Here is a 24,917-nt window from a genome sequence, read left to right on the forward strand (position 1 = left end):
TTGGTGCCTATAATGGAGGGAGTGGAAGAAGTGACACAGCACGCTGCGGAGACTGACGCTGGCGAGAGCAGTGAGCTGGGAGAGGAGCACATTGGAGGGCAAAAAAGACGAGGAGGTTCTCGGATGAGGCCAAAGGCCTCCTTCATGTAGGAGGTTCAGTCACGCTAAGGTGATTTGATACAGGGAGGGCGTGGGAAGCCCATCCCAAAGGCCTACCAGAAGATGTGAATCGAGATAGCAGAGGTGGTCTCGTCAGCGACCAACAAGGTGCGTGAGGGTAACCAATGCCGCAAGCGATGGAACGACCTTGTCGGATCCGCAAGAGTAAGTATTACATTTATTTACATGTACTTATGTATTTATATAATTTGATTCATAAGAGTCATGAGTGAATATCATCAGATGTGAGGTCTTACACTTTTACCGGGAATGTTGTACTCAACACCTGCGGTCACGGTGCATGTCTTTAGGTAAAGAATGATAATTATCATAATAATCATGATTACATCTGTCGGTTATGTGTTGTATCAGTCTCTGTGACATTACCTAGCAATGATATCACGCAATGATCTCATGCCATGTCGTCCTGTTACCTTTAACAGAAGAAGCTATCGATAAATAGGTCCGAGCAGAGGCGAATGGGTGGGGGGATACCAGTCACCTCACTGATATTGAGGAGCGTGTGCTCGCACTCGTGGGGAGCAACCCCCGGATGGCCACGCAAGCAGCTGCAGACCCTGAAGTGATGCCACGTGAGTAAAGTATACACCATTGCATGATGTAAAGTCAATAGATGCCACACCTACTCCTATCCGAACAATAATATATGATAGATGATTTCTAAAATTGTCCTATAAATAATGCTGGCCTCATGAGAATCATTGCAATGCAGAATGTGTTGATGGTCATGAAATGTGATGTCTGTGATGATTTTGAGAGCGGTGGTGCTTTTGTCGTGCATATGCTGTGTGTAGCGCTGGACTCACCTTGTGACCCTAGCACCCGCTTCTCCTCTAATAACCTCATTTGTGTTTTGCAGCTCAGCCAGCAGCGCGTTCCAAGGCAAGACCACAGAGGCCAGAAGGTGGGGGCACAGGACCGGACTCACCGGACGATCCTACATCTGGTGCTGAGGAGGTCTGATTCTCGCCCGTCAGTCCGTTGGGTCTGTTCTCCACGGATGAGAGCGCGGATTTTGAGTAGTGTGCATCACCGAGCTCCAGAAGGCATTCCAACCCAAGGCCATCTAGTGCTCCTCTGGCCATTCCCACCTCCACTCTGGAGATACCGAGCCCAAGCACCTCACCACAGGGCACCCCAGGTGTCCCCAGGATGGCGCCGACCCCGCAGCAGTTTCGTGGACGCGGCAGGTCTGGTCCATGAGCGCCAGATGAGAGTGGAGAGATGGTACAGTTGTCCAGGAGGACTATAGACATAGGTGACCAGATCCTATTGAGGGGCATATCCCGACAGCTGGCCAGCATCTCCGGCACCATGACGGAGTACATTTCGCGGATGGCGAAGGCCCTGGAGGCAATAGCCAGGAACACTCGTGGCACAGGCCTCCCAGTGGTCCCGGAGCATGGCACTCCACCCCTAGGTTCCGCACCCACAGTGCCAATGACACATGAGAGGTAGGAGCAAGATACTGCTTCTGGATCCGAGAATGTTCCCACCTCGGTACCCCCCGCTCCCGTATCCGTGCAACTACCAGCTCTGCCTTCAGCCTCCCGCAATGGGACACTGCCTGAGGAGCTCCTTGGCCAGGCGGTGTGGAGCGACGAGGGGAAGGCGTAGAGGTGGGGAGAAGAAGGGGAGGGGGGATGGAAAGTGAGGTGCATGTCTGCAGATGATGGCTTTGTTATATCTCAATCTCAGTGTATGCGATTTGTTGTATGAGGGGAGGGGTCCACCCTGTTGGTTTGTATTTGTGTTCTGTGTTGCTGGACATGTTGACCATTTGATTGATGTCAATGTTCGAAAAAGTGGGGTGGGGCTGGGGTGTTTTTGCCCATGATACTTATGATTTAAGACCAATGGTCGTATTAAATGTTTTTTATTCAACATAACCTTGTTGCGCATTGTCTCAGAAAGCTGGACCGTTACACGCTGGTGATTCCTTAACACGAAAGGGTAAAATTACACTTAACTTGAATCAACTTAAACTTTAACTGGCACCAAGATGATGCCCACCATTGATGTCTGAGCTGCACTCACACAGCAGTGTGTCAGCTTTGTCAATAACAGCAATGTTCTTTCAGGCAAATCGCTCATTTATGAGCTCCTGACGTAAGAGTCTTGCAGCTATATAGCCACCACGGGCCCTTTCCTGCGGTCTAAAGGGGGGAGTGGCATGGTTTCATAGTCAGCCTGATTGTCTGGCCCGAGGTCAGTGTCCAGCCCCTCGTCCTCCTCTTCCTCTCTCTCCTGAGGTGGACCATCAGTTCCTTCTGGCAATTCTTGTCTCCTGATAGCCAGGTTGTGCAGCATGGAGCACATGACCAGGAATTGAGCTATCTGATCAGGGTTGTATTGTAGCTCCCCTCCTGAGTGCTCCAGGCATCTAAAATGCTGCTTAAGCACATTAATTGTTTTCTGGACCACATTGCTTGTGGCTCTATGGCTCTCGTTGTATCACTTCTCGGCCTCAGTGTGAGTGTCACGCAGGGGTTCATCAGCCAGATGGCTAGGCCATATCGTTTGTCACCAAGCATCCAGCATTGTCCTTGTGGCTGACTGGTAAACATGTCAGAGACAGCGCTCTCATGCAGGATGTGAGCCTCATCGAAGCTGCCGGATATTTGGCATTCACTGCCATAATTATCTGGTTGTGGTCGACAACGAGTTGGACCTTCAGGGAGTGAAATCCTTTTCTGTTGCGTAAACCTCTGGGTCCTGAGAGGGTGCCCGTATGGCGATGTGAGTACACTGTATTGCTCCCTGCACCTTGGAGAACTTAGCAATGCGGTAGAATGCTCCAGCTCTGTCAGTCTGAGCCTCTGTGGTCATAGGGAAGCTGATAAAGTCCATCCTACGTGCGTACAGGGCCTCCATGACCTGGTCTAATGCAGCAATGTGTGGCATGGTGAGACAGAGGGGAAATGTCGACCACGGAGGCCTGAAAGGAACCGGAAGCGTAGAACAACAGTGCTGCGGTGACCTTGACCTCGACGGACAGTGATGTCCTGAAGGTGCTGGCAGGCTGCAGATCTGCCCTGATGAGCTGGCATATCTCAGTGATAACCACTTTGTGGAAGCGCAGTCTCCGAAGGCAGGTGTTCTCGGATAAGTCGAGGTAAGATCGCTTCTCCCTGTAAGTACGAGGTGTGTATGGTCTGGACTTCCTCCTCAGTCTGGCACGTCTTAGATTCGGCACATAATGCTGTGGATTAGACGTTGTGCCATTTTCACTCTGCAGCATCTGCGTAGTAATCGATGCAGGCTGAGAAATGGCTGGCCCCATTCCAATAAAAGTATAATGCCGATTGTTCACAAGCAATAAATTTCCACACTAAAAGACACCTACAGTAAAACCCAATTGTCCACAGTATGAAAAGAAGTCTGTTCAGATGGTCACTTCACCTGAGAAAAACTTCAGAGTCAATCCAAACTCCCCCGAAGTTGAAGCAGCCTTTTCAATGAAGCGACCTGCGATTTGAAAAATGACGTCCACACCGCTGTGATTAGTTCAAAAGAGTTCAACTTTTTCAGAGCGGTGTTTTCAGTGAGCGATATTGTAGGCGAGATGTGAGCGAGGTGCTGAAAGTGACGCTGGGCGATATACTGGCCGCTAGTTTCAGCAAATGTGATCTTATGACAAAAAAAGTGGGCGATCGGTATTGTTGAATGGATAAGGGGGAACCAGTGGATGTAATGTATTTGGATTTTCAAAATCATTTGATAAGGTCATGACACAAAATTAGGACTCATGGTATTGGGGGTAATATATTAGCATAGATTGAGGATTGGTTAATGGACAGAAAACAGTAGGAATAAACGGGACTTTTTCAGGTTGGAAGAATGTAACTCGTGGGGTACTGCAAGGATCAGTGCTTGGGCCTCAGCTATTTACAATCTATATTAATGATTTAGATGAAGGTTCTGAGTAATGTATCTGAGTTTGCTGATGATACAAAGTAAGGTGGGAAAATAAGCTGTGAGGAGGATGCAAAGAGGCTGCAGAGAGATATAAACAGGTTGACTGAGTGGGCAAGAACATGGACAATGGAATACAATGTGGGGAAGTGTGAAGTTATTCACTTTGGTGGGAAAAATAAAAAGTAGAATATTTTTTGAATGGTGAGAAACTCAGAGCAATTTGGGTGTCCTTGTACATGAGTCACAGAAAGTTAACATGCAGGTACAGCAAGCAATTAGGAAAGCAAATTGTATGTTAGCTTTTGTTACAAAGAGATTAGCGTACAAGAGTAAAGAAGTCTTACTACAATTATACAAGGTATTGGTGAAGCTATACCTGGAGTACTGTGTACAGATCTGGTTTCCTTACCTCAGGAAAGACATACTTGCTTTAGAGAAAGTGCAGCGAAAGTTCATTAGACTGCTTCCTGGGATGAGGGGATTGCCCTATGAGGAGAGATTGTGCAGACTAGGCCTATATTCCTTAGAGTTTAGAAGAATAGGTGATCTAATTGAAAGATATAAAATTCTTAAGGGGCTTGACTGGGAAAATGTTTTCCCTGGTTGGGGAATCTAGAACATGGGGTCACAGTCACAGAATAAGGGGTAGGCCATTTAGGCCTGAGATGAGGAGAACATTTTTCATTCAAATGGTTGGGAACCTTTAGAATTCTCTACCCCAGGGAGCTGTGGATGCTCAGTCGTTGAATATATTCAAGACAGAGGTCAATAAATGTTTGGGAACTAAGAGATATGGGGATGGTGCGGGAAGGTGGAGTTGAGGTCGAAGATCTTGTTGAATGGCGGAGCAGGCTCGAAGGGCCAAATGACCTACTGCTGCTCCTATTTCTTATGTTCTTATGTTTGGCTTCAGCTGTGACAGGACTTATGTTTATGCTTACAATTTATGTTTAAATTCTTTGGCTGGCATTTTGTGGGGTGGTGGTGGTGTGGTGGGAAAGCTGGTCGGGAACCCACTGTCATCACGCTCCCACTCGCCTTTCCCCCAGGCGCATGTATCATTGCGGAGCTGACCTGATCGGCAGCAGCAGGGGACTCAATTGAAATTATTATCAGATGGCTGACGGGTACTTAAGAGCCCTTTTTCACTTAACCTTCCGGAAATACTAGGGGACCCAGGGTCCAGTGAGAAGGAGGAACTGAAGGATATCCTTGTTAGGCGTGAAATTGTGTTAGGGAAATTGATGGGATTGAAGACCGATAAATCCCCGGGGCCTGATAGTCTGCATCCCAGAGTACTTAAGGAAGTGGTCCTAGAAATAGTGGATGCATTGGTGATCATTTTCCAACAATCTATCGACTCTGGATCAGTTCCTATGGACTGGAGGGTAGCTAATGTAACACCACTTTTTAAAAATGGAGGGAGAGAGAAAACGGGTAATTATAGACTGGTTAGCCTGACATCAGTTGTGGGGAAAATGTTGGAATCAATTATTAAGGATGAAATAGCAACGCATTTGGAAAGCAGTGACAGGATCGGTCCAAGTCAGCATGGATTTATGAAGGGGAAATCATGCTTGAAAAATCTTCTGGAATGTTTTGAGGATGTAACTAGCAGAGTGGACAAGGGAGAACCAGTGGATGTGGTGTATTTGGACTTTCAAAAGGCTTTTGACAAGGTCCCACACGAGATTGGTGTGCAAAATCAAAGCACATGGTATTGGGGGTAATATACTGACGTGGATAGAGAACTGGTTGGCAGACAGGAAGCAGAGAGTCAGGATAAACAGGTCCTTTTCAGAATGGCAGGCAGTGACTAGTGGCGTGCCGCAGGACTCAGTGCTGGAACCCCAGCTCTTTACAATATACATCAATGATTTGGATGAAGGAATTGAGTATAATATCTCCAAGTTTGCAGATGACACTAAACTGGGTGGCGGTGTGAGCTGTGAGGGGGACGCTAGGAGGCTGCAGGATGACTTGGACAGGTTCGGTGAGTGGGCAAATGCATGGCAGATGCAGTATAATGAAGATAAATGTGAGGTTATCCACTTTGGGGACAAAAATGCGAAGACAGAATATTATCTGAATGGCGGTAGATTAGGAAAAGGGGAGGCGCAACGAGACCTGGGTGTCATGGTTCATCAGTCATTGAAAGTTGGCATACAGGTACAACAGGGGTGAAGAAGGCAAATGGTATGTTGGCCTTCATAGCTAGGGGATTTGAGTATAGGAACAGGGAGGTCTTACTGCCGTTGTACAGGGCCTTGGTGAGGCCTCACCTGGAATATTGTGTTCAGTTTTGGTCTCCTAATCTGAGGAAGGACGTTCTCGCTACTGAGGTAGTGCAGCTAAGGTTCACCAGACTGTTTCCCGGGATGGCAAGACTGACATATGAGGAGAGACTGGATCAACTGGGCCTTTATACATTGGAGTTTAGAAGGATGAGAGGGGATCTCATAGAAACATATAAGATTCTGACGGGACGGGACAGGTTAGATGCGGGTAGAATGTTCCCGATGTTGGGGAAGTCCAGAACCAGGGGACACAGTCTTAGGATAAGGGGTAGGCCATTTAGGACTGAGATGAGGAGAAACTTCTTCACTCAGAGAGTTGTTAACCTGTGGAATTCCCTGCTGAAGAATTGTTGTTGATGCCAGTTCATTGGATATATTCAAGAGGGAGTTAGATATGGCCCTTACGACTAAGGGGATCAAGGCTATGGAGAGAAAGCAGGAAAGGGGTACTGAGGGAATTATCAGCCATGATCTTATTGAATAGTGATCAGGCTCGAAGGGCCGAATGGCCTACTCCTGCACCTATTTTCTATGTTTCTATGTTTCTCGTTTTTCAATTTCCCTGCATGGCCACGGGATTCACGTAACTCGGGAACCACATCTGTCAACCTGAGAGTTCTATGACCGTTGCTCCAGCTGATTACTTGATAGCATCACATATAGAGTAAAAGCTCCCACCTAACAGATCATCACTTCGCTCAGGCAGAAGCTGTTGCTCAGTCCATTTCCAGCACAGATTCTGCAGGCTGCAAGTGTTTCCAGCAAAGTCTCCATCCAGTGTCTCCTCATTGGAAGAACTCTCTTGCCATTAACAGAATGCTTCTGTCATCTGTACTTCACCTGCCATCAATTCCATCAACATGGGTGCCAATTATACTGCCTCAGCTTGAACCTCAGAATCGGACCACAATGAACCTGAACCAGCAGCATCAGGCACACCAGCAGCACCAGTAACATCACCAACCGTCTCCACAATCATCTGTTGCTGCATGGGACACAGGGCATCAGCACTCGAGCATATTGCTGCCCAGGAGACCAGGGATGGCTTGATCGTGGACAGATTTAGTTCACTTTAGATAACGCTGTGCACCCATATGGCTGTCACATGATGTGCCAGGTTGGCACCACCCCACACCAACACCAGAAAGCAGCCCTACAATAACCAAGCCATTCATGTCACACTCATCACCATTGCAGGGGGTTACTGTTAAGTTTCAACATTCACTGCAATTCACTTAGTCACTTCTAAAGGTGCACATAAATCTGTCCAAGACCGGAAAGTGTTGAAAATAAAGATTTTTATCTTTGACACCACATTAACAGAAACTTTACATAAACATTGCATAAAACACCCATGTGGCTACCCTTGTGTACTGTTAGTTGGTATGACTGCACTAGGATGAGGGTGAGTGTGAGGGGTGGCTAGTGAGATGGGGATGTGATAAAGTAGAGAGAGAGGGATGGGTGGAGGTCCAAGGTAAGTTGGTGTTAGTATGGATGTGCAGGAGTAGGGTTGGGAAGGTTGAGTGATGGGGATGTGCAGGAGTAAGATAGGGAAGGCGGAGTGATGGGAATATGATGAGAGGAACAGCAGGTTGCAGTTCAGTGTAGCTTGTACTAATGTTTCATGATCTAATGAGATCATTGAAACGTGTGGAGGGAGTCATCGGAGAACCTGGGTACAGCCTTCTGCCTCTGTGCAGTCATTGTCAGTGTTTGCCGCACTCCAATGCTATAGTGCACTATGTTAGATTAAACTTCAAATGTAATGAGGCCATAGACCCTTTAAGTATTCTGGCTGAAAACATGTCATTAATGACATCACCAGACCTGCTTCATCTCATGGGGCCGGGTAACATCCTGGGCAGGCTTAATGGGACCCATTAAAGTGAGTTAATTTTCAACAGTGGGATGGAGCCAGCAGTGGGGTCACGACCCACGGACATCGGCCGTACTGAACCCTCCGAGATAAGGAAAATTCCGGCCGATGTCATCATTTCTTGGACAGCTGAATGATTAAAACTAAGATCAGTTTTACATATAATCCTACATTTACATCTTTAAATATATATTAACAAAATGAGAAACGTTTGCCTTTGTACTATTTAAAAGTAGTTTCTTTGTAAAACCCAGTTAATGACAAACAGCATAGCAGAAAGAATAAATAACGGAAATGTACATTTACATAAGAAGTGACTTACCTGTTCATGTTCATTCTGTTTTAGTGAACTGGTCACTAATTGACTTGGTTCTATTGCTGGCTCTCTGTTGGTCCCTGTTGTCACTCCAATGGAACTCACAGAACTCTCTCTACCACTGTCCTTATAGAGCGTAACGCGAAGCTGGACTGGCTCCGGGTCTAACAGGCGCACCGTGTGGAACTTGTTCTTCACAACATTTTTCTGCACTGATAACACAGGGTAAAAATCAATCATTTTGGTTCAGAACTTGGTAAGAATAACCCCCCTTTATCCTTTAATGGTTGGCTTCCTGCTACCAGTCACAGTCACCAAGATGTAGTTTATCAGCTTTTCATTGCAGTTAATCATTAAAATCTCTTTTCATCATTTTCCAACCAAGATCACACTATTTTCAGCCAGGTTATATTAAGACCGGGACGATATCCAGGCTTGGGGTAACAAGTGGAGGTAACATTCATGTCACGTAAGTTTTCAGGTCATGGTCTTCTCAAACAAGAAACTGCCCAGCCTCCTTCCTTAAACCTTAACAGCAACATGATCACCAATTCCTCCACCGTCAACATCTTTGACATCACCAGTGGCCAGAAGTTTAACCGAACCATGTCTACAAGAACAGGACAGAGGCAGAGAACTCTGCAACAAGTGTTTCACCTCTTAACCACTCAAAGCCTCTCCACCATCTAAAAGCTCAAATTATGATAGAATGCTCACCACTCCCCGCAACAGCACTCAAGAAGCTCAATACCAAATTGGCACCCTACCACTGGACTCATTGGGCTGGATTTTTCTGTAAAAATAAGGTGAGGCTGTGATATGTATGTGCAGATTGGACAACAACTTTCGGTAACCACACATACGCAGTTAAAAGTGTGAATCCAGAAGTTGCTGTCCATGATGTCCTGCTCCTACAAAAGCTCTGAAAACAGCATCTCACTGTCTGACTCACCATTCAAATACATTGAACAGCTTGAAGTTGCTGTACTTACCTCGTAAGTACTAAACTTGCCAAAAAAAAACATAGGGCTCGTCCATTCCAGTTTAAGTACTGTTAACCATGTGCTAAGTCTTAATTATTGCCAAACAAAGTTTCTGGCACTGAAAATTAACTTTTACAATTGTGGAGTCTCATTCCTTCTGCTTTTAATTATTGTTGGAAATTTTAAAAAAATGTTTAACTTTTTCTTTCTGCCTCTTTTAATTCTCTCTGTTAATCATAGCTTTCTTACCCTCGATTTTGCTTTCTGTACATGATTTGACATTGAATTAAATATTCCAACTGACACTTCCTGACTCTGCGCTGCTTATTAATGATTCTTCAATCTGATTGGTTAAGGAGATACACAGTTACTTGTCCTGTTCACACATTTAGGGAGCCCAGATGACCTGTAGAGGGCACTGTGCTCGGATGGTTACCTGACAGGAACTTGCCGTGCAAAATTCAACTGGTAAGTGCACTGTTTGTTTGTTGCTCAGAGAATAATCTGACTCAGTATCCACTTCCTCTAGCACCAGCGTACTGTGGCTGCAATCCTGTACCTGTGAAATTTGGAGCATATAATTTCACAGATATAGGATGCAGGGGCAGAGAGCTGTGGAGGCTGGGTCATTGGATATATTTAAGGCAGAGATAGACAGATTTTTGAGCGATAAGGGAATAAATGGTTACAGGGAACGGGCAGGAAAGTGGAGCTGAGTCCATGATCAGATCAGCTATGATCTTATTAAATGGCGGAGCAGGCTCAAGAGGCCAACTGGCTTACTCCTGCTCCTATTTCTTATGTTCTTATGTTCATATGAGTCAGGAAGGATATACTAGCTTTGGAGGGGGTACAGAGACGATTCACGAGGCTGATTCCGGAGATGAGGGGGTTACCTTATGATGATAGATTGAGTAGATTGGGTCTTTACTCGTTGGATGTTGGATGAGGGGTGATCTTATAGAAACATTTAAAATAATGAAAGGGATAGACAAGATAGAGGCAGAGAGGTTGTTTCCACTGGTCGGGGAGACTAGAACTAGGGGGCACAGCCAATTTAAACCCAGAGGGTTGTGAATCTGTGGAATTCTCTGCCCAAGGAAGCAGTTGAGGCTAGCTCATTGAATGTATTCAAGTCACAGATAGATAGATTTTTAACCAATAAGGGAATTAAGCCATAATCTTGTTGAATGGCGGAGCAGGCTCGAGAGGCTAGATGGCCTACTCCTGTTCCTAATTCTTATGTATGTTCTTATGTTCATATCTGTACATCAACAGGAAGTATTGCAGCAACTCACCAAACTTGCTTCAACAGCACCTCCCAACACTGCGCCTTTTGTAAGAGCAGCAAGATTAAGGGACCACCATCACCTCCAAGTTTCCTTCCAAGTTGCACACCAATCCTCAAATGCTCAATTGAACAAAATTGTGAGAGCACAAGCAACAGAAGGTCTGCAGCGATTCAAGGAAAAGGTCCACTACTACTTTCTCAGGGATGTGCAATAAAATGCGGCTTTGTAGCATCACCCACATCCTGAGAATAAATATATGTTTTAATAAGTTGAAGAAAAGGGTAATTTCAATGTCTTTTTAATCTTTAACTTCTCAGCGTGAGCCCTGTACATTGAACAATGTTGCCTAAAATATGTTGCTATACACACGGTGCTCCTCCAAAATAAAGCAGCACTACCCATTCACACGTCTGTATTTTCCATGACATGTGTCAAGTTCATACTACAGCATGTGGTACATATGTGCTTCTCCATATGTCAAGTACATACTTGTGCAGATAATGATGTACCATAACCATCTCCTCTTTAAAGTCAGCTCATTGTTTGATTACAGTTTCACCTGCCAATCTTTGATTCCAATTTACCTGGGCCAGATCCATTCTCAACTCACTGAAATTGGCCTTCCTTCAATTAAGTATTTTTACTCTAGATTGCTCCTTGTCCTTTTCCATAGCTAGTCTAAATCTTATGATACCAAGATCACTGTTCCCTAAATGGTCCCCGACTGACACTTCCTCCACTCGTTCCCCAGAGCCAAATCCAGCAATGCCTCCTTCCTTGTTGGGCCAGAAACTGACTGATAAGTAAAGTTCTCCTGAACAAACTTCAGAAATTATTCTCCCTCTCTGCCCTTTACACTATTACTATCCCAGTCTATATTAGGATTGTTGAATTTCCCCACTATCAATACTCTATAGTTCTTGCATCTCTCCGTAATTTCCCTGCAAAATTGCTCCTCTATTGTAAAAGGGTAGTAAGAAGAGGGGTGGAGCCGATTATGGACAAAGGAGAGCTACACATGGAGGCAGAGGGTATGGCTGAGGTACTAAATGAGTACTTTGCATCTGTCTTTACCAAGGAAGAGGATGCTGCCATGCTGAAAGAGGAGGTAGTGGAGATACTTAATAGGATAAAAATTGATAAAAAAGGAGGTACTAGAAAGGCTGGCTGTACATAAAGTCGATAAATCAGCAGGAGTGATGGGCTGCATCCTAGGATGTTGACAGAGGTAAGGGTCAAAGTTGCAGAGGTACCAGCCATAATCTTCCAATCCTCCTTAGATATCGCGGTGGTGCCAGAGGACTGGAGAATTTCAAATGTTACACTCTTGTTCAAAAAAGGATGTAAGTTTAAACCCAACAACTACAGACCAGTCAGTTTAACCTCTGTAGTGGGGAAGCTTTTAGAAACGATAATCCAGGACAAAATTAAGTCAATTGGGTAAGTGTGGTTTAATTAAGGATTATATTATATTGGCTAAGTGACAGGAAACAGAGCTCAGTGGTGAACAGTTGTTTTTCGGATTGGAGGAAGGTATACAGTGGTGTTCCCCAAGGGTTGGTACTAGGACCACTGCTTTTCTTGATATATATTAATGACTTGGATGTGCGTGTACAGGGCACAATTTCAAAATTTGTAGATGACATAAAAGTATTGTGAATAGTGAGGAGCATAATGATAGAGTTCAAGAGAACATAGACAGGCTGGTGGAATGGGCGGACACGTGGCAGATGAAATTTAATGCAGAAAATTGCAAAGTGATACATTTTGGTAGGAAGCACGAGGAGAGGCAATATAAACTAAAGGGTACAATTCTAAAGGGGGTGCATGAACAGAGAGACCTGGGAGTATATGTGCACAAATCGTTGAAGGCGGCAGGACAGGTTGAGAAAGAGGTTACAAAAGCATACGGATCCTGGGCTTCATAAATACAGGCATAGAGGGAGAAATGGGGGTCATGTGCTCCTCCCGTTAGCGCCAGGGCGCAAATGACTTTGCGACAGCTTCAGGGAATGCATACCGGGCGGCCGGCCACTAGTGGGGAAAAACTTAAAGGGGTGGTGGCCCGCTGCTCCTGAAAAAAATCTAAGGTTTTCTTTTCCGTACCGGTGTCGCTTTGAACGTGGAGCAGAGTGCCGGGATGATCGCGGGGCACCCTGCTCCCCAGTGTCCAGGTAGGTGGATACCCAATATGCAGAGTATGCAGCTTGGGCCCTTCCCTTTAATTCAGGGAAGAGCCTCTCATACGCGACAGCGCTACGCGGCCTAGTGTGTAGTGTTGCTGAGCCTTGCACCCCACTCCCGACCCAGAAAGGAAGTGGAGCACTTGAGTTAGCGCTCCACTTCCTTTCAGGGGCAGTAACCCTAATTTATCGCGAGAGGAGAGACTTCTGCGCCTGGAGCAAAGTCTCGCACCTCGCACCTCGTGAGTGTTACAGGCCCCAAATGGGGCAGTACTGCATTTCTAGGCCAAAGAGTACAAAAGCAAGAAGTTATGATGAACCTTTATAAAACACTGGTTCGACCTCAACAGGAGTATTGTGTCCAATGCAGGCCACCACTTTAAGAAAGATATGAAGGCCTTAGAGAGGGTGCAGAAAAGATTTACAAGAATGGTTCCAGGGATGAGAGACTTCAGTTACGTGGATAGACTGGAAAAACTGGGGTTGCCCTCCTTACAACAGAGAAGCTTGAGAGGAGATTTGATAGAGGTATTTAAAATCATGAGAGGTCTAGACAGAGTAGACAGAGAGAAAATGTTCCCATTGGCAGAAGGGTCAAGAACCAGAGGACACAGATTTAAGGTGACTAGCAAAAGAACCAACGGCGACACGAGGAAAAAGTGTTTTATGCAGCGAGTGGTTATGATCTGGAATGTGCTGCCTGAAAGGATGGTGGAGGCAGATGCAATCATGGGTTTCAGAAGGGAATTGGATAAATGTCTGAAGAAATCATCATCACTGGCAATCCCTCGGAATCGAGGAAGACTTCCACTCTTACAATGAATCCTTAGGTGGCTGAACAGTCCAATACGAGAGCCACAGTCCCTGCCACAGGTGGGACAGGCAGTCGCTGAGGATAAGGGAGGGTGGGACAGGTTTGCCACGCATTCCTTCTGTTGCCTGCGCTTGTTTTCTGCATGCACTCGGCGATGAGACGCGAGGCGCTCAGTGCCCTTCCGGATGCACTTCCTCCACTCAGGGCGGTCTTTGGCCAGGGACTCCTAGGTGTCGGTGGAGATGCCTCACTTTATCAGGGAGATTTTGAGGGTGTCCTTGTAACATTTCCTCTGTCCATCCTTGGCTCGTTTGCCATGAAGGAGTTCCGAGTAGAGCGCTTGCTTTGGGAGTCTCGTGTCTGGCATGCGGACAAGGTGGCCTGCCCAGCGGAGCTGATCAAGTGTGGTCAGTGCTTCAATGCTGGGGATGTTGGCCTGGCCAAGGACTCTAATGTTGGTGTGTCTGTCCTCCAGGGGATTTGTAGGATCTTGTGGAGGTGACTTGAGGTGTCTACTGTACATGGTCCATGCCTCTGAGCCATACAGAAGGGCAGGTATTGCTACAGCCATGTAGACCATGAGCTTGGTGGCTGATTTGAGGGCCTGGTCTTCGAACACTCTTTTCCTCAGGCGGCCGAAGGCTGCGCTGGTGTACTGGAAGCAGTGTTGAATCTCCTCATCAATGTCTGCTTTTGTTGATAAGAGGCTCCCGAGGTATGGGAAATGGTCCACTTTGTCCAGGGTTGCGCCATGGATCTTGATGACTGGGGGGCAGTGCTGTGTGGTGAGGACAGGCTGGTGGAGGACCTTTGTCTTACGAATGTTTAGTATAAGGCCCATGCTTTCGTATGCCTCAGTAAATAACACCGACTATATCCTGGAGTTCAGCCTCTGAATGTGCGCAGACGCAGGCGACGACAGAGGTTGGGGTGGTCTTGGATCTGGCCTGGAGGCAGCGAAGGTTATACAGCTTCCCACTGGTTGGGTAATTTAGTTCTACTCCAGCAGGGAGCTTGTTGGCTGTGAGGGGGAGCATGGCAGCGAGGAAGATTAAGTAACATTTGCAGGGGTACATGGAAAAGGTGAGGGAGTGCAACTCGCTGAAGTGCTCTTGCAGAGAGGCAGCACGGGCTTGATGGGCCGAATGGCCTCTTTCGGTTCTGCAACCATTCCATGATTCTATGATTCTATTAATTTTAAAATCTAATAATTTTTTACTTAATGGAGAAATTTGGCATTCCACCAATGTAAAATTAGTTTTGCAGGGCCAGTTTGTCAGTAATTATTACTGAGATCACCATTAAAACCTCAATTACATGTCATTTGATTGGGTTTAACATTTTTGAGGTTGTTCAGAAAAGGGTAAGTTATCGTCCGATCAAGGATTTTCCCGATGGCCATCTATAGGGATGCAGGGGCGGTGGCGGGGGGTTTGGAGGGAGGGGCTGGGTGTTCACAGCACAGTCTGTGGAGGAACAGTCAATAACTGACCGCAACTTCAGGATTTCTGCGTTAGTCTGCGCACGCGCTAAATCCTGGATTTGCAGTCAGTTTCAAAGGACGGCGATCGCTGCCAATTCGTCATCATCAGGGCCACAAGTTTCGGGCCAATATGTAAAAGATTTCCGTGCCAAACATACAAAGAGAAGGAGGCCATTGAGCAGCCTGTTCCACCATTCAATTAGATCATGGCTGCTCTGTACCTCAGCCCCCTTTACTCACTTTTGCTCCTTATTACTTGATAACTTTACCTAACAAAAATCTAGAGATCTTAGTTTTGAAAGCTTCAATTAACCCAGCATTCACAGACTTGTGGGGGAGAGAGTTACAGATTCTCTTTATCCTTTGTGTGAAGAAAGGAATTTAGAAGAATGAGAGGGGATCTCATAGAAACATATAAAATTCTGACGGGATTGGACAGGTTAGATGCAGGAAAAATGTTCCCGATGTTGGGAAGTCCAGAACCAGGGGTCACAGACTAAGGATAAGGGGTAAGCCATTTAGGACCGAGATGAGGAGAAACCTCTCCATTCAGAGAGTTGTGGGCATGTGGAATTCTCTACCACAGAAAGTTGTTGTAGTCTTTAGATATATTCAAAAGGGAGTCAGGTGTGGCCCTCATGGCTAAAGGGATGAAGGGGTATGAAGAGAAAGCAGGAATGGGGTACTGAAATGCATGATCAGCCATGATCATATTGAATGGTGCTGCAGGCTCGAAGGGCTGAATGGCCTACTCCTGCACCTATTTTCTATGTTTCAATGTTTCTTCCTGGTTTCACTCCTGAATAGCTTGGCTTGAGCTTTAAGATTATTGTTCTAGATTCCCTACCAGAGGAAATATTCGCAATCTACATCCCTTTGTAACTTCCTGCTCCCATTCCTCCATTACATTAATAGGACAGTCAAAAAACAGAGAAAACCATAAAAGATACAAATAGAACCAAAACATGATTACTCACGCACAGTGAGCAGACTTTCGCTGCTTTCAAGTATAAATTCCCAATGGGAGCCTGCGATCAATGCATTTATTCTTCTATGTACATGGATGGTTCAAATTAAATATTCAAGCAGCGGCGGTGATGACTGGTTTCAGTGGATGCGTGAGAACATTTACACTGAATACAACATTAATGGGTAAATTCCCTGATCATGCGCTCCCAGCGGAGAGTTGGGCTCGAAGAGAGCTACGAAACTGCAGCGCCGATTCACTCAGTGACCAAGAAAGACAGTGCTTTCCAATGCTGTCTAATTGCTGAAAGGAACGGTTAATAATAGTGACACTCCTCAGATATCAAAAGTTGCCTAAACCTGTGCTCTCAGACCAGTAGCGCACCATTAAAAAGCAGTCAAAAGACTTCAATATAATCACAAGTTTATCAAGTGACCAAGAGTTTATTACTGTGAAATAGTGTGTCTATTTTTTATACACCAGCCCAATGCGGGTCTAAATGTCTTTATCAAGATTAATTTCTCTCTCCAAAGATGCTGCCAGCATTTTCTGTTTTTATTTCAATTCTTACCTTGTTCATTTTTAAAATACACCAGGAATTTCCTCGGATCCTGGTGTGTTTTAATCTCACACTCTCCTCCGCCCGATTTCCTTTTGCTTTGAAAGTAAATGGCTAGTTTACTTTTGACAGAGTCCAGGTCGACAAGCAGCCCTTCGACTAACACGGGAAATCCAGCCATCCCTTGGCTTTCCTCATCGGAGAAACAAGTTTCAGCCTCGACTCCTATCGATCCTCGGAATGAAGTCAGGTTTTTGGGAGGGTGAGTGTCCAACTATGCTTTCAATGGTGTGAAATGATATTTTCGAAGCTCCCGTGCTTAACCTATCCAAAATCGAAAGTGAAAGAATAGAGAAAAATAGTAATATTTGGAAAGTCCCAACTACAGTCCAAACGCTTGACGTAGTGATCTATTTACAAATAATCTAATCCGTCTAATCTTGTCAGGTTATCAGATGGCTGTTCACACCGGCCAGTCCCCACATCTTCATAGACTGATCTCAACAACAACTTGCAACAACAACAATATGGCGCATTTCATATAGTAAAATGTCCCGTCCCAAGACACTTCACAAGTGCATTATCAAACACAATTTGACACTGGGCCACATAAGGCGATATTAACACAGGCGAGGTAGATTTTAAGGAGTGTTTTAAAGGAGGAGGGAGAGGTTTAGGGAGGAAATTCCCGAGCTTAGGGACTAGGCAGCTGAACCAATGGTGGTGTGATTAAAATCGGGGATGCTCAAGAGGGCAGAATTAGAAGAGTGCAGATATCTCGGAGGGTTGTAGGACTAGAGAAGATTACAGAGATAAGGAGGGGTGAGGCCATGGAGAAATTTGAAAACATAGATATATTTTTGGACTCTAGGGGAATCGAGGGATATGGAGATTGGGAGGAAAAGTGCGGTTGTCGAAGATCAGCTATGATTTTATTGAATGGCAGGGCAGACTTGAACGGCCATATGGCCTACTCCTGCATCTAATGAGAATTTTTAAATCGAGGCATTGCCAGACCAGGAACTGATGTAGATCAGCGAGCATAGGGGTAATGGGTGAACGGAACATGGTGTGAGTTAGGATACGGGCAGCAGAGTTCTGGATGAGCTCAAGCTTATGTAGCGTGGAATATGGGAGGCTGGCCAAGAGAGCATTGGACCTCAGAGCCTACACATAGATATGATGTTAATTAAGAACATAAGAATTAGATGCAGGATTAGGTCATATGGCCCTTCGAGTCTGCTCTGCCATTCAATAGGATCATAGCTGATCTTCGACCTCAACTGCACTTTTCCTCCAATCTCAATATCCTTTGATTCCCCCAGAGTCTAAAAATATATCTATCGCAACTTTGAACATACTCAATGATTCAGCATCCACAGCTTTTCGGGTAGGGAATTCCAAAGATTCACAAACCGCCGAGTGAAGAAATTCCTTTTCATCTCCATCTTAAATAGCTGACCCCTTATCCTGAGACTATGCTCCCTAGTTCGAGACACTCCAGCCAGGGGAAACAACCTCCCACTATCTACCCTGTCAATCCCCCTCAGAATCTTATGTGTTTCAATGAGATCACCTCTCATTCTTCTAAACTCCAGAGAGTATAGACCATAAGAACATAACAAATAGGAGCAGGAGTAGCCCATTTGGCCCCTCGAGCCTGCTCCACCATTCACTAAGATCATGGCTGATCTGATCTTGGCCTCAACTCCACTTCCCTACCCGTTCCCCATAACCCTTGACTCCCTTATCATTCAAAAATCTGCCTATCTTCACCTTAAATATATTCAATGACCCAGCCTCCACAGCTCTCTGGGCTAGAGAATTCCAAAGATTCACGACCCTCTAAGAGAAGAAATTCCTCCTCATTTCCATTTTAAATGGGCAACCCCTTATTCTGAAACTATGCCTCCTAGTTCTAGATTCCCCCATGAGGGGAAACGTCCTCTCTGCATCTACTTTGTTAAGCCCCCTCAGAATCTTATACATTTCAATAAGATCACCACTCATTCTTCTTAACTCCAATGCGTATAGGCCCAACCTGCTCAACCTTTCTTTATAAGACAACCCCTTCATCTCAGGAATCAACCTCATGAACCTTCTCTGAACTGCCTCCAATGCAAGTATATCCCTCTTTAAATAAGAAGACCAAAACTGCACGCAGTACTCCCAAGTGTGGACTCCCCAGTGCCTTGTGCAGTTGTAGCAGGACTTCCCTACTTTTATACAGGTTCAATCTACTTAATCTCTCCTGATAGGACAACTCTCTCATCCTAGGAATCAATCTAGTGAACCTTTGTTGCATCGCCTCCAAGGCAAGTATATAAGGAGACCAAAACTGTGCACAGTACTCCAGGTGTGGTCTCATCAAAGCCCTGTACTATTGTAGTAAGACTTCTTTACTCTTGTACTCCAACCCCCTTGCAATAAAAGCTGACATGCCGTTTACCTTGCTAATTGTTTGCTGTACTTGCCTGCTCACTTTCTGTGTTTCCTGTACGAAGACACCTAAATCTCTCTGAACACCAACATATAATAGTTTCTCACCATTTCAAAAATATTTTGTTTATCTATTCCTATCAAAGTGAATAACCTCACATTTCCCCACATTATACTCCATCTGCCACCTTATTACCCACTCACTTAGTCTATCTATATCCCTTTGTAGGCTCGTTGTGTCCTCCTCACAGTTTACTTGCCCACCAAGCTTTGTATCATCAGCAAACTTGGAGACATTGCACTCAGTCCCTTCATCTAGGTCATTAATATAGATTGTAAATAGCTAAGGCCCCAGCACTGATCCTTGCAGCACTAGTTACAGCCTGACAACCTGAAAATGACCAGTTTATCCCTACTCTCTGTTTTCTGTTCATTAACCAAACCTCTATCCATCCTAATATATTACCCCCAAGGCCATGAGCCCTTATTTGCATAGCAGCCTTTTTGTGGCACCTTATCAAATGCCTTTTAGAAATCCAACTATACTACATCCACTGGTTCCGCTTTATCTACCCCACTGGTTACATCCTCAAGAAACTCTAATAAATTTGTTAAACACGACTTCCCTTTCAAAAATCCATGTTGACTCTGCCTAATCATATTATGATTTTCTAAGTACCGTGTTACCACTTCCTTAATAATGTATTCCAGCATTTCCCCAAAACTGATATCAGGCTAACTGACCTGTAGCTCCCTGTTTTCTCTCTCCATCCTTTATTTAATAACGGGGTTACATTTGCTACCGTCCAACCCATTGGGAACATTCTAGAATCTAGGGAATTTTGGAAGATCACAACCAATGCATCCACTATCTCTGCAGCCACCTTTTTTAGAACCCTAGGATGTAGGCCATCAGGGATTTGTCAGCTTTTAGTCCCATTTGTTTCTGAAGTACTTTATCTCTACTGATAATAATTACATTAAGTTCCACACTCTTATAGCCCCTTGGTTTCCTACTATTTTCAGTATGCTTCTTGTATCTTCTACTGTGAAGGCAGATACAAAATATAGAAACATAGAAATTTACAGCGCAGAAGGAAGCCATTTCGGCCGATCGTGTCCGTGCCGGCTGACAAAGAGCCGCATGGCCTTCGGTCAGCAGCCTTGAAGGTTACATATAAACCTATGAACAATGAACAATGGCGGAAAGGTAAAGAGCTACAGGTCAGTTAGCCTGATATCAGTTTTGGGGAAATGCTGGAATACATTATTAAGGAAGTGGTAACACGGTACTTAGAAAATCATAATATGATTAGGCAGAATCAACATGGATTTTTGAAAGGGAAGTCGTGTTTAACAAATTTATTAGAGTTTCTTGAGGATGTAACCAGTGGGGTAGATAAAGCGGAACCAGTGGATGTAGTATAGTTGGATTTCTAAAAGGCATTTGATAAGGTGCCACAAAAAGGCTGCTATGCAAATAAGGGCTCATGGCCTTGGGGGTAATATATTCGGATGGATAGAGGTTTGGTTAATGACCAGAAAACTTATGCCAGAAAAAACAACTTACTCAAAAAAAATTGATGCAAGTCATGGCCAAAATTAGGCCCTATAATACGGCGACCAGAACTGCACGCAGTACTCCAGCTGTGGCCTAACCAGAGTATTATACAATTTAAGCATAACCCTGCTTTTATATTCTATGCCTCGGCCAATCAAGGCAACCATTCCGTATATCTTCTTAACCACCTTATCCACCCGGCCTGCTACTTTCAGGGGTCTGTCAAAAAGCACCCCAAGGTGCCTTTGTTCATCTACACTATTAAGTGGCCTACCGCTTAATGTGTATACCCTTTCCTTATTAGCCCTCCCAAAGTGCATTACCTCACACTTCTCCGAATTAAATTCCATTTGCCATTGTTCTGCCCACCTGACCAGTAGATTGATATCCTCCTGCAGTCCATGACTTTCCTCTTCATTATCAATCACACAGCCAATTTTAGTGTCATCTGCAAACTTCTTAATCTTACTCCCTATATTCAAATCTAAATCATTGATATATACCACAAAAAGTAAGGGACCCAGTACTGAACCCTGCGGAACCCCACTGGAAGCATCCTTCCAGTTACAAAAACATCCATCAACCACTACCCTTTGCTTCCTACCTAATAAGGGACCCCAGCTATTTACAATATACATTAATCATTTAGACAAAGGAATTGAATGTAATATCTCCAAGTTTGCAGATGACACTAAGCTGGGTGGCAGTGCGAGCTATGAGGTGGATGCTAGGAGGCTGCAGGGGTACTTGGACAGGTTAGGTGAGTGGGCAAATGCATGACAGATGCAGTATAATGTGGATAAATGTGAGGTTATCCACTTTGGTTGCAAAAACAGGAAGGCAGATTATTATCTGAATGGTGACAGATTAGTGAAAGGGGAGGTGCAACGAGACCTGGGTGTCATGGTACATCAGTCATTGAAGGCAGCCATGCAGATACGACAGGCAATAAAGAAGGCAAATGGCATGCTGGCCTTCATAGTTAGGGGATTTGAGTATAGGAGCAGGGAGGTCTTACTGCAGTTGTACAGGGCCTTGGTGAGACCACACCTTGAGTATTGTGTGCAGTTTTGGTCTCCTAATCTGAGGAAGGACATTCTTGCTAATGAGGGAGTGCAGCGAAAGTTCACCAGACTGATTCCCGGGACGGCAGGACTGACATATGAAGAAAGACTGGATCGGCTGGGCTTATATTCACTGGAATTTAGAAGAATGAGAGGGGATCTCATAAAAACATATAAAATTCTGACGGGATTGGACAAGTTAGATGCAGGAAGAATGTTCCCAATGTTGAGGAAGTCCAGAACCAGGGGCAACAGTCTAAGGATAAGGGGTAAGCCATTTAGGACCGAGATGAGGAGAAACTTCTTCACTCAGAGAATTGTGAACCTGTGGAATTCTCTACCACAGAAAGTTGTTGAGGCCAGTTCGTTAGATATATTCAAAAGGGAGTTAGATGTGGCCATGATCATATTGAATGGTGATGCTGGCTCGAAGGGCCGAATGGCCGACTCCTGCACCTACTTTCTATGTTTCTATGTCTATGTTTCTAAGCCAATTTTGGATCCAGCTAACCACTTTGCCCTGAGTCCCATGGGCTTTAACCTTCGTGACCAGTATGTGGGACCTTATCAAAAGCTTTGCTAAAGTCCATATACACTACATCTTATGCATTACCCTCATTGACCCTCTTGGTTACCTCCTCAAAAAACTCAATCAGGAGTGTCAAACACTATCTTCCCTTCACAAATCCTTGCTGACTGTCCCTAATGAATCCTTGCCTTTCCAAATGTAGATTTATCCTGTCTTTCAGGATTTTTTCCCAATAATGTTCCCACTACTGAGGTTAGACTGACAGGCTGCAGTTACTCAGCCTATCCCTTTCTCCTTTCTTAAACAAGGGTACTACAAGCAGTCCTCCAGTCCTCAGGCACCATGCCTGAATCCAAAGAGGACTGGAAAATGATTGACAAGGCCTCTGCTATTTCCTCTTTTACTTTGCTCAACAGCCTGGGTTGCATTTCATCCAGGCCTGGGGACTTATACTTTCAATGCTGCCAAATCCTTTAATAGCTTCTTTTTTACTATGCTTATTTCATCCAGAATTTCACACTCCTTCTCGATAGCAGTATCTGCATTGCCCCTTTCCTTTGTGAAAAAAGACGGAAAGTATTCATTAAGAACACACCAACATCTTCCACCTCCATACAAAGATTACCATCATGGTCTCTAATAGGCCCTAACCTTTCTTCAGTTACCCTCTTGCTCGTAATATATTTATAGAACTTCTTTGGGTTTTCCTTAATTTTACTAGCCAAGAATTCTTCATGCTCTCTCTTATCCTTTTTAATTTTATCTCTTAACTTTCTATATTTCTCCAAAGATTCTATAGTACTTAGCCGTTGGTATATGACATAAGCTTCCCTTTTTTTCTTTATCCTCCCCTGTAAGTCCCCAGTCATCCAGGGGGCTCTAGAATTGTTATTCACACTGTAGGATTTGGCCGATGCCAACATCAGTGTGTGTATGGGCCGGAAAGATTTTTGGACTTTTAAAATGGATCTGTACCCTTTTAAAATGGAGATGCACATGGGCTGTGTTTCAAAATGGAGTTTGGACTTTAAAAAGGACGGATAGCAGGAGCTGTCTGTCTTTTGAGTTGCCATAGGACTAGTCTCAACGCTGACGTCATGAAAGGCAGAGGCCTGTTCATTTTGAACTTTGTGTGATTTGTGGAAAAACACCTTTCGTCCATGGAACATAGAAACATAGAAACATAAAGAAATAGGAGCAGTAGTAGGCCATTCGGTCCTTCGACTCTGCACCGCCATTCAGTATGATCATGGCTGATCCTCTATCTCAACACCATATTCCTGCTTTTTCCCCATACCCCTTGATGACTTTTGTTTCTACAAATCTATCTATCTCCCTCTTAAATATATTCAGCCTTCTGTAAATAGAGAATTCCACAGGTTCACCACCCTCTGGGTGAAAAATTGTCTCCTCATCTCGGTCCTAAATCTCCTACCCCATATCCTGAGTCTGTGACCCCTTGTTCTAGACTTCCCAGCCAGGAGAAAACATCCTCCCTGCATCCAGTCTATCCAACCCAGTCAGAATTTTATATGTTTCAATGAGATCCCCTCTCATTCTTCTAAACTCTAGTGAATACAGGCCTGCTTGCTGCACCTGCATGTTTGTTTTCAATGACTGGTGTACAAGGACACCCAGGTCCCTCTGTACATCGACACTTCCCAAGCCATCACCATTTAAATAATACTTTGTCCTTATGTTTTTCCTACCAAAGAGGATAACTTCACATTTATCCACGTTATATTGCATCTGCCACGTGGTTGCCCACTCACTCAACCTATCTAAATCGCCTTGCAGCGTCTTTGCATCCTCCTCACAACTCACAATCCCATCTAGCTTTTGTCATCAGCAAACTTGGTAATATTACATTTGGCTCCCTCATCCAAATCATTTATATATATATTGTGAATAGCTGGGGCCCAAGCACTGACCCCTGTGGTACCTCACTAGTCACTGCCCGCTACCCCGAAAAAGACCCATTTATTCCTGTCAGCCGGTATGTCTGAATGGACAATGAGGTTTGCAGGCCAAATGTAACACCTCTGGACTCTTTCAATGAAGTAGCAGTCAAGAACTTAACAAACAGTTAGCACTTCGAGAACTGCTCATCTACAGAAATGGCCTACCATTGTTTTCATCGAGATGACCAATCCAGGACAGAGACATCACCAGGAAGACCAACTACCATCTCTGCAACCATGATAACCAGGAATTGCCCAGCCAGTTTTGTGTATTATACGAGGTATAAAGATGCGGAACTTTGGGGGATTCAGTGGCTTACCTTCTCTACCATCTGGAACGGCGCTCCCTGCATGGCTACGCATCTGTCAACTCTCCAGGAACACACAAAGTGAGTGCCTCCCCATACCGCCTGAACGTAACTCGCTAGGCCTCATCGCATGCCTCTGTTCGGCATGGTTTTATCTTTAGAGTCGAACGGACCGGGACCGTGT

General features: G+C 44.8%; 1 protein-coding gene and 1 long non-coding RNA gene across 4 annotated transcripts in view; one reads left to right on the forward strand and one right to left on the reverse strand.

Moving 5' to 3' along the window:
* LOC139259719 (uncharacterized) overlaps window positions 1–11,038 on the forward strand; it is a 137,065-nt gene extending 126,027 nt beyond the window's left edge. For both annotated transcript variants that reach the window (XR_011592640.1, XR_011592639.1), the window contains exons 2-3: window positions 9,966–10,041; window positions 10,852–11,038. This is a non-coding gene — a long non-coding RNA (uncharacterized lncRNA). The remainder of the gene's footprint in view (window positions 1–9,965; window positions 10,042–10,851) is intronic.
* LOC139259718 (protein mono-ADP-ribosyltransferase PARP14-like) overlaps window positions 1–24,917 on the reverse strand; it is a 175,451-nt gene that overhangs the window by 129,305 nt on the left and 21,229 nt on the right. For both annotated transcript variants that reach the window (XM_070875325.1, XM_070875324.1), the window contains exons 2-3: window positions 16,884–17,195; window positions 8,597–8,802 (exon numbers count right to left, since the gene is read on the reverse strand). In XM_070875325.1, coding sequence (XP_070731426.1) covers window positions 8,597–8,802; window positions 16,884–17,052 — 375 coding nt within the window. In that variant the 5' untranslated portion in view covers window positions 17,053–17,195. The remainder of the gene's footprint in view (window positions 1–8,596; window positions 8,803–16,883; window positions 17,196–24,917) is intronic.

The sequence above is a fragment of the Pristiophorus japonicus genome, chromosome 3 (assembly GCF_044704955.1).
Source record: "Pristiophorus japonicus isolate sPriJap1 chromosome 3, sPriJap1.hap1, whole genome shotgun sequence".
NCBI classification, from domain to species: Eukaryota; Metazoa; Chordata; class Chondrichthyes; family Pristiophoridae; genus Pristiophorus; species Pristiophorus japonicus.